The following is a 14,687-nucleotide window of genomic DNA, read 5'->3' on the forward strand; positions in this document are numbered from 1 at the left end:
GCACTTATTTAGACTCCAGGACACCAAATAATGAACTATATCGCCATTTGTCCAATACTTCCAGAAGAAAGTAAATTAAAATAATTAAAATTTTTTCATCTTCCTCATCATCTTCCTTCTGTTTAGTGAAATGAAGTAATAAATTGCTGCAAATTCGATTTCTCTTTCCATTGCTGGTTCATGCTTACAGATGATAGCTTAAGAAAATGAACAAATGCCTCTTGAAAAACTGTCTTATTGACTAGTCTTCATACTCTGCTGAAGGAAGTGTAAAATGGACCACTCTATGAAGGACAAGCATCAATATTGACCATGTTCACAAATACATTTCCTCTTTGATCCTGCAATTCTCCTTTGACAGTTACACGGAGCCCTAAGTGCGGTTCAAAACCACCACCAGATTCTTACTCTGGTGCTGCTGCGGTACCAGTTAAAAGGTCAGCTGAATAAGCTTCTTCTGGGTTCCCAAGGTGCAGAGCTCAGCCTTGCCAGCTCCTTGGTTGCAGCCAGCCTACAGGCCAACCCACCCAAAGTACAGTTCTCTGATTCTCCTCAGGGCAACCACCAGAGGTTCACCCCAGGAAATTAAAGTAACTCGTTGGTAGCTCCAGGGCTCGTAAAATCGCGGAGCTTATTCAGTGAAAGATCCAGTTACAGGTGTCGCATCAGATGAGGTAAGGATGAGGTAAGGCCTGATGAATGGGGCTGAGAGTTAGGGCCTGGGGCAAACAGTGGAAAGGAGAGTCGTCTCCCTGTGCTTGAAGCTGGGAATCAAACCGAAAACGCGAACGCCGCCTGCACGCCGCTCGAACTCTTAGGGCCGCGTGTCTTTCCCGCGCGCTCGCCTCGGGGGCGGGGAAGAACCCGGATGGAACCGCCCCTGCAGCCTGGACCCCCTACAGTCTTTGAATCCCTGCGTGGGGCGGAGTTGCACTCCCTTCCATGCTCTGATTGGTTCGTTTCCGTAGGCCCCCTCCTCGCGATTGGGCTTTGCCAGTGTCAGTCACAAACCGTCACTGGTCTCTCAGATTGTTGCTAGAAGGCGACGGCGTCGACGTCTGACTAGATTCGCGGCGTCTCTCTTAGACTAGGGTGGTTTTCCTCCGGCGCTCGGAACCTATCCTTTTTTTTCGGCTGTGGGGCCTGGAGGGAGGCGTACTGAGGCGGCTCGAGAGCTGTCTGGGGCGCCCAGGCGTTCCGTTCGTTACCCGCGCAGCGCCATGTCCTGGATGTTCAAGAGGTGAAGGGGGCGGAGGGGGTGGGGCGCGGGGGGTAACGGCCTGTTGGCGTCCCCAAATGAACCTGACCTTCTCCGCGTTCCCTTCGAGTTCTCCTCGCGGTCCCGGTGCAGCTTGTATTCGTCCTGCTGGTGGCTAATATCACCGCGGGAGAAATAATAAATGCATAGCCTTGGCTGGGGAGGGGAGGCTTCTCAGGCAAGCCTCATGCCAGGGCCTTGGGGAAATCTCTCTCAGGGGCTGTGGGGGGCCTGGGGTTCAAAGCTCCACTCTTCAGCTGGGATCCTGATCTGAGCTTTATTCAGCGAACACCCGTTAGGTGCTCACTGTGCGCTCGGCGGTGTGCTCGGAATAAAGGGCCAATTACGACATCCCTTGTCCCCAAGTAGCTCACAGTTTAGGTGCTGCACAGACATGGAAATATGTATTTGCAGTGGAGCCAAAGAGGTATGCGCGGCGTACAAGGAAGACGCGGGGAAATAGCTTCCATCTGTTCTTAGGAGAGTAGAAACTTTGAGGAAGCTCCTCAGCAGACTCTTTATTTTTCATTTTCCAATTTGGTGTACATGCCTGTTCCTGGAACAGTTATCCATGAAAGGATTGAGGGTACCGTTAAACCAACCGGAATGGGAGGCTTGAGGTCAGCTTCCCATGATGGTCATGATTTGGATGCCTGAATAAGGGTTCTGTTTGGAGAGAATTAAAGTAGTGGATGCTGGATGTATTATCTGTAACTGTATAAATGGCTTCACATATAATAATAGTTCTATATTTGCAAGTCTTTTCTAGTTCAATTTTATTGAAATTCGGTGTGTAATTAGTTATAGACATCATATACATTTCAGTTTAAATAGATCATCATCACTAGGAAAAAGATTTGTGAACCCTTGTTGGAGCTTTTATTTTGAGTACTCGGTGCATAGAAGAGGCCTTACTGAACAGGTAGGGTTCCTGGAAACCTTCCCCCACTCACTCCAATTCCTGCTTTACCCATAGTAACGTTCTGTCAATCTTTATACAGCAGTTCCCACTAAAGATTTAACATGTTGAAATAAAATGAGAAAACAGTTGGCCTGTAAATATAATATGGCCTTTGGTTAAATATTGTATCATTTTCCTGTGCTTTTTCTTTTTTAATAGAGATCCTGTTTGGAAGTACTTGCAGACTGTGCAATATGGAGCCCATGGAAATTTTCCACGCCTCTCATATCCAACTTTCTTTCCCCGTTTTGAATTCCAAGATATTATACCTCCAGACGACTTCCTAACTAGTGATGAAGAGCTAGATTCAGTTTTATTTGGAACTTTGAGAGGTCATGTAGTTGGACTACGCTATTACACAGGAGTAGTGAGTATAACATTAGATATTAAGTTGAAATATATTTATCTTATTAACCCAGAAGATAAGAATTTGAATGTGATATGTACAATTAATACTTATTTTACTTTAAGTAATTAGAGTGTATCTGGGTAAAAGATAACAGTTAATGACTAATTTTCTTTTGCATTTATATCCAGCTTGTAATATACAAAGCACTTTTTCCTATATGGTTTTGTTTGATGGCTATAATGACTCTAAGGTAGATAGAATGTCTGTTACCCCCTTTTTATAACTGAAGAACTGAAGCTTAGGAAGGTTAGATGGTTGTTCCAAAAAGCAAATACTAGGGGTACATTTGTAGAATAACATCCAGGTCATTTTTTTGCTTTCTCCTCTTCTGTCCCTTAGCACATTTCTGTACTTCAGTATTTTTAATTTAGGAAGATTAATTTCTACTAAATAAAGGAATTGTGTATTTTTAGGTCCTTTTTTTCCCCCCTTTTTGTAGTAAGACTACCTGTCTCCCAGTTTTTCTTCCTATGTCTGTCTTTCTGTATCTTTATTTGCATTGTGTGTATGTGGCAGAGACAGATAGTATATGACCATATCTGGAGAGAAGTTGTCTTTGTTATGATTATGTAGTATGTTTCTGTGTTATTTGGATGATGTGTCACTAGTTTTATTCTTTAATTTATTATGAAATATTTTAAGCATGCATGAAAGTAGAGTAATATAACAAACTTCCATGTACCCATGATTCAGCAGTTAACAAGTTTTTCTCACATTTCTTTCATCACTTTTTCTTTTGTTCTTTAGGATGAAAAATCTCTTCTGTGTCAGTTTACATCCATATAATTCAGTATGTCTCTCTCAAAAAATTCAGACTTTGTCATTTTCACACTTAACAAAATTAGTAATTACTTACTACAGCTAATAACTAAATCCATAATAAGTTTTCTTGATTGTTTAAAAATGTCTTTTTATAGTTCTTTTTCTTGAGAGAGAGCAAGCCAGAGCATGAGGAGGGAGGGGCAGAAGGCGAGGAAGAGAGAGAATCTTAAGTAGGCTGAAGCGTGGGGTCCCACAAGGGGCTGGATCTCACCACCCTGAGATCATGACCTGAGCCAAAATCAAGAGTTGGACACTTAACTGACTGAGCCACCCCAACTAGGCGCCCCCCCCATATTTTCTTTATATTGGAGCTTCTTAGATTATTTTGTAATTGTCTGAAATGTGTTGTCTAGGAGATTTCCTAGGAAAGAACAAGATTTCCTGAGTTTTCTCTATGTCTCTAATTGTGACATTTATATTGAAGGGCAGTTGGGCTAAATATAAAGTCCTTGACCCATCTTTTCTCTCCATGATATTTTGATGTTGCATAAAATGTTGGTGAGAATTCTGATGACAATATGATTTCTCTCCCATATAAGTTAATTGGGAATGTTCACCTCCATAACTAAAGGGTATTTTTCCTTATCTTGAAAATCTGATAGTATGTCTTATGATTGCCCTGTAACTTCATTTTCTTCTACTTCAGAAAATTTTTCTTTAATTACAGTTTTAAATCTTGCTGTTTTTCAGGGACTCCATTCTGCCATCTGTGTATTAGATCTCCTCTGCATATATCTACGCCTGTATATATGCCTGTTACTTTCTCTGAAATCCTTTTTATCAACTTTTTCACTTTTTAATTTTTCATCATTTATATTCCCTTACCATGTTTTCCACAAGGTCTGTGCACTTTGTGTTCTTTCTAGTTTTTAATTCTGAAATAGTTTTTCATTTCTAATTTTTTCCTGAAATCGGTCAGTTTTTATCTCCTGTTCATCTCTTCTTTAGTTCTCATATCTATCTTTGAGCTTGCCTATTTATGATTTGTGCTGTTTTTTTCTAAACTTAGATTGTTTTTTTAAATTATTTTAAGCCATTGTGAAATACGAGATTATGGTTTCTGATCTTAGAACATTTAATATTTGTTGAGCTTAGAATAATTTCTATGACACTAATAAGCTTAACAAAAATGTTGAGCCCATTAAAAGTAATCATCACTTAATTTTTTTATTTTTCAAAATACGTATTATTTTATAAGAAATAAATATTCATTATTTTAAAATGGCTAAAAGAAAAAACATTTAATCTCCCTGTAGTTTATCATCCTGGAACATAAGTTACTCATTTTATTTTTTCACACTTTACTCTGTGAATATATGCATGTAAATTGAAATCATATTACGTATTAAAAAATGAGATCGTTATTATGTATATTATAGTGATCACCTTTTTTTCTCCTGGTAAAATATTAGGACTATCTTTTCAGGTCAGTACAAATGTATATCGTATTTTTAATTTCCTTATTGATGGGCATTTCGGAGTTAATAACTGTGTTGAAAATATAATAAAAATTGAGGTATTTATCTTTGCATACTTATTATTTTCAACTTTTTTGTTTTATTGAGATGTGATTTACGTGAGAAAGTGTACACATTTTTAAGTATATGATTCCAAGGGTTTTGACAAAGATAAATACATGATAAACACCATTCTAGTCAAGATATAAATTATTTCTGTCACCCCTGAAAGTTCTGTTGTGTCTTGTTGCAGTCATTTCTGCTGTACCTGCCCTAACAACTATAATTTCTGTTGCTGTCAATTAGTTTAGCTTGTTCTAGAGCTTTATATGCATTAAATCATACACTATGTACTTTTTAATTCTAGCTTCATTCAAATTCAGCATAATTCAAATACTTATTGAGTCAGTTTTGGCAATTTATATATATATATTTTTTTTAAAGATTTTATTTATTAGAGAGAGAGAGAGAGCCAGCGAGAGAGGGAACACAAGCAGGGGGAGTGGGAGAGGAAGAAGCAGGCTCCTAACGGAGAAGCCCAGTGTGGGGCTCGATCCCAGAAAGCCGGGATCATGCCCTGAGCCGAAGGCAGATGCTTAACGACTGCGCCAACCAGGCGCCCCTGGCAATTTATATTTTTAAAGAAAAGCATCTATTTATGTTTTCAAATTTATTGCTACAGAGTTGTGCTTAATAACATTTATATTTGAAAATATTTTAACTGTGTTCATTCTTTGTGTTATATATTTATGTCTAGTTTTTATCAATTAGCCTTGGTAGAAATTTATGTTTCATCTTTTCAAGCAACCTTTCTTGAATTTTTCTTATGGTGGTTATTTTTCATCATTGTTTTCTGTTTTATATTTTGTTATCCTATTTTCCTTAAGTTTATTTTATTTTATTTTTAGATTTTCAATCTGAACCCTTGATTTTTATCTTGATAATAATAGCTTTTAATCTTTTAAGCATTCTTCAAAGTACTGTATTAGCTGTATCTCCTAAGTTTTGATATATAAAGTTGGCATTGCTATTTTTTTTAAGATTTTTTATTTTATTTTTTAAGATTTTATTTTAGTTGAGAGAGAGAGCACCAGGGGGGGGGGGCAGAGGGAGAAGGAAAAGCAGACTCCCCACGGAGCAGGGAGCCCAATGTGGGGCTCCATCCCAGGACTCCCAGATGATGACCTGAGCTGAGGGCAGAAGCTTAACCGACTTAGCCACCCAAGTGCCCCTATTTATTTGTTTTAGAGAGAGAGGGAAGTGCGTGCAAGCATCTGCACCTGAACAGGGGGAGGGGCAGAGAGAGCACGGGACAGAAGCAGACTCCCTGCTGAGCCTGGAGCCCTGTATGGTGCTGGGTCTCTCTGAGATCATGACCTGAACTAAAGTCAAGAGTCGGAGGCTTAACCCACTGAGCCATCCAGGTCTCCCAGGCATTGCTAATTTTTAAATTTTTTTTTAAAATGTGTTTTTGGTAAGCTTATGGATAAATTTTTTATTTCTTGACACATAAAAGTATTTTATAATAAAATAGATTATTTCTTTCCTATTCTAAAAATATTGTTATAATTAGTTGTGATTGTCTCTTTTTTGTTTTAATCTTTTTTTTAATACGTCCTTTCTTGTCTTGGTACTTGGACCTTGGTTTCTTTTGTTTTTATAGTCTCTAGCATTTTGGCCTATATGTATTCTATTTTAAATTCTATCATTAATTACTATCTACTATCTATCTGTAATTAGCTATCATCTGTAGTAAATGACCATTATCTAATTTTAATAAGTGATAATTATCTCATTTTCTTGTTTGAGATGAAATGCTAAAAAAATAACAGTTTTTTTGCCTTACTTTTTGGGGTTATACGTTTCCTGGGATTTGCATAATTTGGTTTAAAAAAAGATCATGCTTGCAGGCATTGGCAGAGAGGATAGGACTGGGAGAGAACAGAGCTATGCCTTAGGAGTTATCTCCGAAGGGCTAGAGAGGAATATCTGTCTGATAATCTGATTGGTCAGGCTGTAGTGAATCTTCAATCAGTAGACAGATGTTGGTGGTGGTTTGAAGCATCAGTCCTTTGTCTTTTTCAGGCAACTAAAAAAGTGATAATTCACAACCATAAAATTCACCGTTTTTATTTTTTAAAGATTTTATTTATTGATTTGTTAGAGAGCGAGCCAGCAGGTGTGCACACAAGCAGGGGGAGGGTCAGGCAGAGGGAGGAGGAGCAAACTCCCTTCCGAGCAAGGAGACTGATGCAGGACACAATCCCAGGATGCTGGGATCATGACCTGAGTTGAAGGCAGACGCTTAACCAATTGAGTGACCCAGGTGTCTGAAAATTCACCATTTTTAAAGTACACATACATTTGAGTGGTTTTTATTCACAAGGTTGTGCAACCATCCCCACTCTCTGGTTCCAGAATGTTTCATCAGTCCAGAAAGAACGCTGTACACATTAGAAATCACTTGCATTACTCTCTCTCCTCAGTCCCTGGTATCTACTCATTTATTTTCTATTTCTGTGGATGTGCCTACTCTACACATTGCATGTGAATGGAACCATACAATATGTGGCCCTTGGATGTAGCCTTCATTACTGCCATCTTTTGCGTTAATATTTTCTAGTGTGCCATTTTAATTTCCTCATTTCTTTTACTATATATTTTGAGTTGTTTCCTTAGTTGTTGCTCTGGGGAATTACAATTAATATCTTAATTCATAAGAATCTAGTTTGGATTAGTGCCAACGTAATTTCAATAGCATACAAAAATTTTGCTTGTAGATAGCTCCGTTTCCCTCTTTCCCCTCCTTTGTGCTGTTAGCATACAAATTACATCTTTATATACAGTGTATGCTCATCAACACAGATTTATAATTGTTTTATGCACCTTTAAATCAGGTAGGAGAAAAAAGTTATGATCAAAAAAATTATACTTTTTATATTTACCTATCTAATTACCTTTACCTGTAGTCCTTATTTCTTTGTGTAGATTCAAGTTACTGTCTAGTCCTTTGATTTCAGCCTGTAGGACTCTCTAATATTTCTTACAGGACAGGTCTGCTGGTGGTGATTTCTCAGTTTTTGTTTAACTAGACTGTCTTAATTTCTTCTATACTTTTGAAGGGTAGTTTTATCAGATATAGAATTCTTGGCTTTAGTTTTTTTTTGGTTTTTTTTTTTTTTTTTTTTTTTTTTTTTGAAGCACTTTGAAAAGTTATTCCACTGTCTTCTGGCCTCTGTTTTCTAATGAGAAATCAGATGTTAATCTTACTGAGGATACCCTTATAAATAAGGAGTTGCTCTTCTTATTGCTTTCAACATTTTTTTTCTGCTGCTCGATTATGATGTGTCTGGACTTAAGTCTCCTTAAGTGTAGTTTATTTGGAGTTTGTTGAGTCTCTGAATGTATATTAATGTTTTTCATCAAATTTGGGGAGTTTTCAGCTATTATTTCTTCAAGTTATTTTTTCTACCCCTTTTTCTCCTCCCCTTCTGATACTGATGTGTATCTTAGATATGGTTGCTATTGTCCCACAGATCTCTGAGGCCTGTTCAAGTTTCTTCATTCTTTTTTCGTTCTATTCCTCAGACTGTAACTGTTCTCAGACTCCATCTAATTGACCTATCTTCAACTTCCTTGATACTTCTACCTCCACATATCTGCTGTAAAGCCTCTCTAGCGAATTTTTTTTTACTTTACTATACTTTTTGACAACAGACTTTGTATTTGACAAGACATGGTTTTGTGCTTTCCTTTAGTTTTTTAGATATGGTTTGCTTAAGGTTTTTGAGCATACTTAAAACTTAAATTTTTTTCCTAGTGGGTCAAACATCTGTGCTTCCTCAGTTGATAGGTTTTTTTCCTATGAGTAAACCATACCTTCTCATTTCTTTGCATGTCTCTTTTGTTGTTATTGTTGAAAAGTAGACAGCTGTAAAAATTAGAATCTTCTCCCTCTCCAGGGTTGTTTGTTGTTGCTGATTTTGGTAATTGTTGCTTGTTTCTTGATTTTCCTGAAAATCTGATGTCTGTACTTGGTTAGCTTAATGGTCAGCTTATGATTATACCAGAACCAGTAAATCTACCAGTCTTTACTGAGGGAATCTGTATGCATTTGGGGCACTCCTTCAGTTGACAGCTTTGCCTTAACCTTCATGTCCTGCTTGTTCAGAGCCTCAAGTTTAGCCAGAGTTGTGAGCTTAGGGTCTTCTTAGGTCTTCCTTATCATATGCACAGCCCCGGGCATGCATACAGCCCTCTGCTTGCATATGGCCTTTCTACATTCCCAGGAATATATTGGAGCTTTTCAAAGCCCTGATGGACATCTTAGTCCCCAGCTTTCCTTTCAATCCTTTTGGTTATTGTATTGTTTGCCCCAGCTGTTTCCTGCTGCCTGTAAAATTGTTTCTGACAAACACCCACCCAAGGGAGAAGGGTTTTTGTATTGGGTGAGCTCAGAGGTCAAGTAGAAATCACTTTGTAAGTGGGGATCTTCTAGAGAACCATCATACAGGTCAAATAATGACAATTCTTTGGGAATGAATCTTTGAAAGATTCTGTTCCGTTGCACTCCCTTTGGTGACTACTAGACTGCACCAAGGATTTTAGCAGGTTATTTTTAAAGGCTGTCATGCAGCTAAGAGCTGGAGATGGGACTAGGGTGCTGATATTCAGCTGTTTTTCTTGAATTAACACCCTCCAGGTTTCTGCAATCCTTTGGTTGGTTTCCAGATGTCTGGAAAAATTGATTCTGACAATTTCTGCCATTTTTTTCATTGCTATTACAGAAGAGAGAATTTCAGAAGTCCTTAACTCTTCTATTTTCAGTGATGTCACCCTCAGGCAACTTTTAATCTAGTAGAATCAGAATGGCATGAGTTGAAGGTTGGATATATTTTCTTAATTTCATTCCTTTCTGACTTATAATTAATATCTTTTTCCCCCTTTAGAGTCTGGAGAAATCAGACTTAGGAACCAGCCTGTCTAGATTTAAATTCTAGCTCTGCTACTTAATAGCTTTATGACCTTGGGCAAATTACTTAACTTTTCTGTGCTTTAGTGTTTTCATCAGTAAAATGGAGGTAGTGATAGTACCTACCAACAGAATTGTGAAGATTTGAAAAGTCAAATCTATGTAATGTACTTAAACAATGGCAAATAAGCACCCAATAAAGATCACCTGTTTTGGAAGTTAGGATGTTGAAATTTTTAGTGTGAATCTTTTATTTAGTTTTGATTGTATCTTTCAGATATCAAGGATTTGTTAACTTCCCAGTGAATGTAAGTTTAAAAAATACTGTAAAAAACATTATGAAATATATTTTTTATGTTACTATACAAATATGAGTCCAAGAAAATATACATTTCTTATATGCTGTTATTAAGTACTAAAAAAGTAATGGAAATCCCAGATAAAGTTTAATGAAGAAAGCTCCTATTATGTTATTTATAATATTATCTGTTTATTATTTTATTAGGTTAATAATAATGAAATGGTTGCATTACAACGAGAGCCCAATAACCCTTATGATAAGAATGCAATTAAAGTAAACAATGTGAATGGAAATCAGGTTGGCCATTTAAAGAAAGATCTTGCAGCTGCTTTGGCCTATATCATGGACAACAAATTGGCACAGATTGAAGGGTAATGTACTTTCAGAGTTTAGTTTTAATGATATTAAGTTGTGATCTTTGAATTTGTTAAGAGGCTATATAGTTGTCCTGACAACTTTTATCACTGTGCCTTTAGTATGTGTTCAATAAATGTGTTAATTCTTTTCCCATCTGCCTCTACTACCCCAGCCATGGAACAACTATTCCCTTATTTTCCTACTAAATTATTACCATGGAAAAAATAGACTTTGGCTCAAATATTAGGAAGTCCACACCATCTGTCCAAACCTTTTAGTGCATAGATTTGGGAGTTGGGAAGTGTTTGTTTAAATCAGAAGTTGTAAACTGGTAGCCTGTGATCATATGTAGGTGAGTTTCATTTTGCCTACATAGTGTTCTATAATTTTTCATTTATTTCCAATATTCAAATACCTGGATATTCTGCATTTTATATAGGTTAATTTTTTCCCTAATGTAAAAATTATTTATGAAGATTTCTCTTGACAAATAGAAGGAAGATCTGACCTTCATTTTCACAGGACATCAGTTGACTAGAGCAGAGTAGCAGCTCCTGCTTTAGGCAAGGCCTAAACTCTCCTAGTTCTACCACCTCTTCCTTTTTTAAAACTCCCAGTCTCCTTGGTTAGCTTTTCTCTTTTAGGCATTTAGTCTGTGATGTCAATTTAAGTATGGAATGTTTAGAATATGAAAAGGTGAGGTTGGATGATAAATGCTCAGTAATGTCTTCTCACTTTGTTTTCTCTATTCTCAGTTCATTAAATTTTTTGGATATTGAGAATAAATTTTTAGTGAATCCTGGATCAAAAATATAGTTGATGCTTGAACAACGTGGGTTTGACCTGCACAGGTCCACTTAAATGCAGATTTTAAAAAAATAAATGCAGTATTGTATTGTGAATGTATTCTGCCTTCTTTATGATTTTGTTAATGTTTTCTTTAGCTTACTTTAAGAACACAGTCTATCATGCATATAACCTACAAAATACGTGTTAATTGACTATGTTACTGGTAAGGCTTCTGGCCAACAGTAGGCTATTGGTAGTTAAGTTTTTAGGGTGTCAAAGTTGTATGTGGATTTTTGACTGTATAAGGGGGTCAATGTCCCTACACCCCATGTTGTTTCAGGGTCAGATGTAGTTCTTGGCAAATCATTCCCCATTCTCCCAGAATGGGTTGCTACTCTCAGTGGTTCTGTTAGTGAAAGCTCTACCCTTTCAATTAAACTTACTGTTGTACCTATCTTATAATCTCAGTTATAGGCTACCCTGCTTTGTTCCATCTTTTCAGTTTCTTCTGGCTTTCTGTTTCAAAAACAGAGTAACAGAAACTGATTGTTGTTGATCCTATTCCGTGTACTTTTTCTCTCTTTCTAATTTGTCCAAAAAGTTCCTTATTTCACTTCCTTGCAAAATTTGAATGCGATGTTTATAATTTAATGTGATTTAATAATTCTTAATGGAAGTAAAAAATAACAGTTCTGATTTTCTCTCTTTTTTTTTTTTTTCTCTCTCTTCTTAAATATAATAGGGTTGTTCCTTTTGGTGCAAACAATGCTTTTACCATGCCTCTCCATATGACTTTTTGGGGAAAAGAAGAAAATAGAAAAGCGGTTTTAGATCAGTTGAAGAAACATGGATTTAAACTGGGACCTGCACCAAAAAGTAAGTTTGAGTTTAAACTCCTATTATTTTGATATTGTAAGATGCAGGATTTGTAAAACATTTCTCTTCTTGAGAAATAATTTGAGTTTGTTTAGCTTAGCTAATTTGTGTTGAAGGCTCTGAGTTGTAACTTTTCTTAGGAATCTTTTTAAGGAAATCCCTGATTTTTTTTTTTCTATTTTGAAATAATTAAAGATTCATAGGAGGAGGTGTGAGTGTGAGAACATGCACATGCACACATATGTACAAAGAGGTCCTGTATTCCCTCCCCTAACTTTCCCCAGTGATAATATCTGGGAATCCCTGATTTTAAACTTCGTCTTTGATAAATTATAGACAAAAAAAATCTTCAATAGGGAATGAAGAAGTATTATTTATTTGGCAAGAGTTTGTTTAAAAATGTGGAATTATTTTAATTATTTTTTAATGACTTTTAGTTTTAAAAAAATCTTTTAAATATATTTAGAACACAAGTTCTAAAAATTACTAAAAGGTAATTCATTTGGTGATTTTATTCTTTTCATTTTGTAAATTACAGCTTTAGGATTCAGTTTAGAAAGTAGTTGGGGCTCTGGAAGAGCTGGACCAAGCTATAGTATGCCAGTTCATGCTGCAGTACAGATGACAACTGAACAGGTAAGCTTCTTTTTTGTTTTGTAATCTAAAAGTGAATTTTAAATGTTGACGATTGATGTTTAAAAGAATAAGATAAATATGTGTGTGCTAGTATTTGTGATCTTCAGGTATGTTAAGTTATGAAACATGCTATACAATATATATTAAAAACTTTTTTTTTTTTTTGAAGATTTTTTTGAGAGAGCAAGCACAAGCAGGTGGGAGGGACAGAAGGAGAGAGAGAAGCAGACTCCCTGCTGAGTAGGGAACCCAACAAGGGGCTCGATGCCAGAACCCTGAGATCATGACCTGAGCTGAAGGCTCAGGTGCTTAACTGACTGAGCCACCCAGATGCCCCTATATTAAAAACTTTCATGTGAAAAGAAAGCAGTAATAAGGAAAACATACACATTCATACATATAGTAAAACACGTGCATTGTTGTGTATGCATGGGATGTTTTAGTATGTTTTGATGTTTTTTATTATTTGATTTTTTAATGTCCAAATACTAATTTTAAAAAATTGACACTCGAAACTTACGCTTTGTTTCAATAAGGTTGCAAGTGGAATGCAAAAAAAAATTCCAAATCTTAGGCATTAGTGTAGTTCTTAACTTTGATTTGTAATCTAAGATACTGTTAGGCTGAGTTAATTTGGGGGAAAAGGGGATATAAAATAGTGGAGACAGTCTACAAATACATCAATTTTTTTGTCTCTACCTATCTCTGTTAGCCTTTGTCTTCTAATTGTGATTCCTCTCTTACTGCTCGTTATTAGTAGGGCTTGAGCCTGTGTCTGGTGGGTAAACCCCAGGTTACCTCTCTAACTTTTTTGATTTGGCCTGATATCTTCTGGGCTACTACTTTGTATTCATGTGCTAATTTATAAAAGTAATTGTAATACATACATATTGCTATAGAATTAAATTAGATCAATTTAAAGAACCAACTAAATTAGTGTAAGATTAAAATCATCTCTTAATATTTTGTAGCACATAGCAGGTTGTTTGCAATAATAGTAAATGAAGGGTCATCGACATTAAAAAAAGTCAAAAAATTTACCTGGTAGGATCTTACAAAATGTTTTAAATACCACTAATAGAATCACAGAATTTCAATGGCAGAAGGAACCTTAGAGACATTCTAAATCTAAATTATCCCTTTCATTTTATAAGAATAAGGTATAAGGCCGTAAAGGTTAAGTCTCTTGCCCAGTATTATATATAGATTTGTGACAGAGCTGTGACAAACGCCAGATTTATCTCTTCTGTATTCTTTTGATTTTAACACAATTACCTCTTACACCCAAAGCACCTATTCTGCCTTCAGTGAGCAGTGTAGCAACTCAAAGAATATGTTAGGTACCTTTTGGTATTCAAATGTTTTAGTTAATTAAATGATTTGAAAACTCTGAATTAAGTGAAATTATTTTAATTGGTTTGTTTCATGGTGTTTCTTGTTGCTATTTGTTGTAGCTTAAAACAGAATTTGACAAATTGTTTGAAGATTTAAAAGAAGATGATAAAACTCATGAAATGGAACCAGCTGAGGTACTGAGCCAATATTTTCTATTTATATATATATATATATATATATATATATATATATATTTTAATATTTATTTATTTAGTAAGGGAGAGAGTGTGCTTGTGTGAGACAGGGGAAGAGGTGGGGGGTGAGGAGAGAGAATCTCAGGCAGACTCAGTGCAGAGCCAGGGCTCAGTATCATGACACCAAGATCATGACCTGAGCCGAAATCAAGAGTCAGACGTTTAACTGACTGAGCCCCTCAGGCACCCCCAATATTTTTTATTTAAAATTATTTGGAGTTTTAAAATACACTGTTAATTTGTACAGTTTTTACCATAAG

The 14,687-nt window shown here is 36.2% G+C and overlaps 1 protein-coding gene across 10 annotated transcripts in view; it reads left to right on the forward strand.

Annotated features, from left to right (window-relative positions):
* Positions 1–1,001: 1,001 nt before the first annotated feature.
* HLTF (helicase like transcription factor) overlaps positions 1,002–14,687 on the forward strand; it is a 50,640-nt gene continuing 36,954 nt past the window's right edge. For 5 of the 10 annotated variants that reach the window (XM_026497246.4, XM_026497248.4, XM_048216102.2 and 2 more), the window contains exons 1-6: positions 1,002–1,240; positions 2,379–2,586; positions 10,385–10,551; positions 12,069–12,202; positions 12,741–12,838; positions 14,293–14,367. In XM_026497246.4, coding sequence (XP_026353031.2) covers positions 1,221–1,240; positions 2,379–2,586; positions 10,385–10,551; positions 12,069–12,202; positions 12,741–12,838; positions 14,293–14,367 — 702 coding nt within the window. In that variant the 5' untranslated portion in view covers positions 1,002–1,220. The remainder of the gene's footprint in view (positions 1,241–2,378; positions 2,587–10,384; positions 10,552–12,068; positions 12,203–12,740; positions 12,839–14,292; positions 14,368–14,687) is intronic. The other 5 variants (XM_026497245.4, XM_048216101.2, XM_026497247.4 and 2 more) reach the window with 1 other exon arrangement.

Source organism: Ursus arctos, unplaced genomic scaffold, assembly GCF_023065955.2.
Source record: "Ursus arctos isolate Adak ecotype North America unplaced genomic scaffold, UrsArc2.0 scaffold_20, whole genome shotgun sequence".
Lineage (NCBI taxonomy): Eukaryota > Metazoa > Chordata > Mammalia > Carnivora > Ursidae > Ursus > Ursus arctos.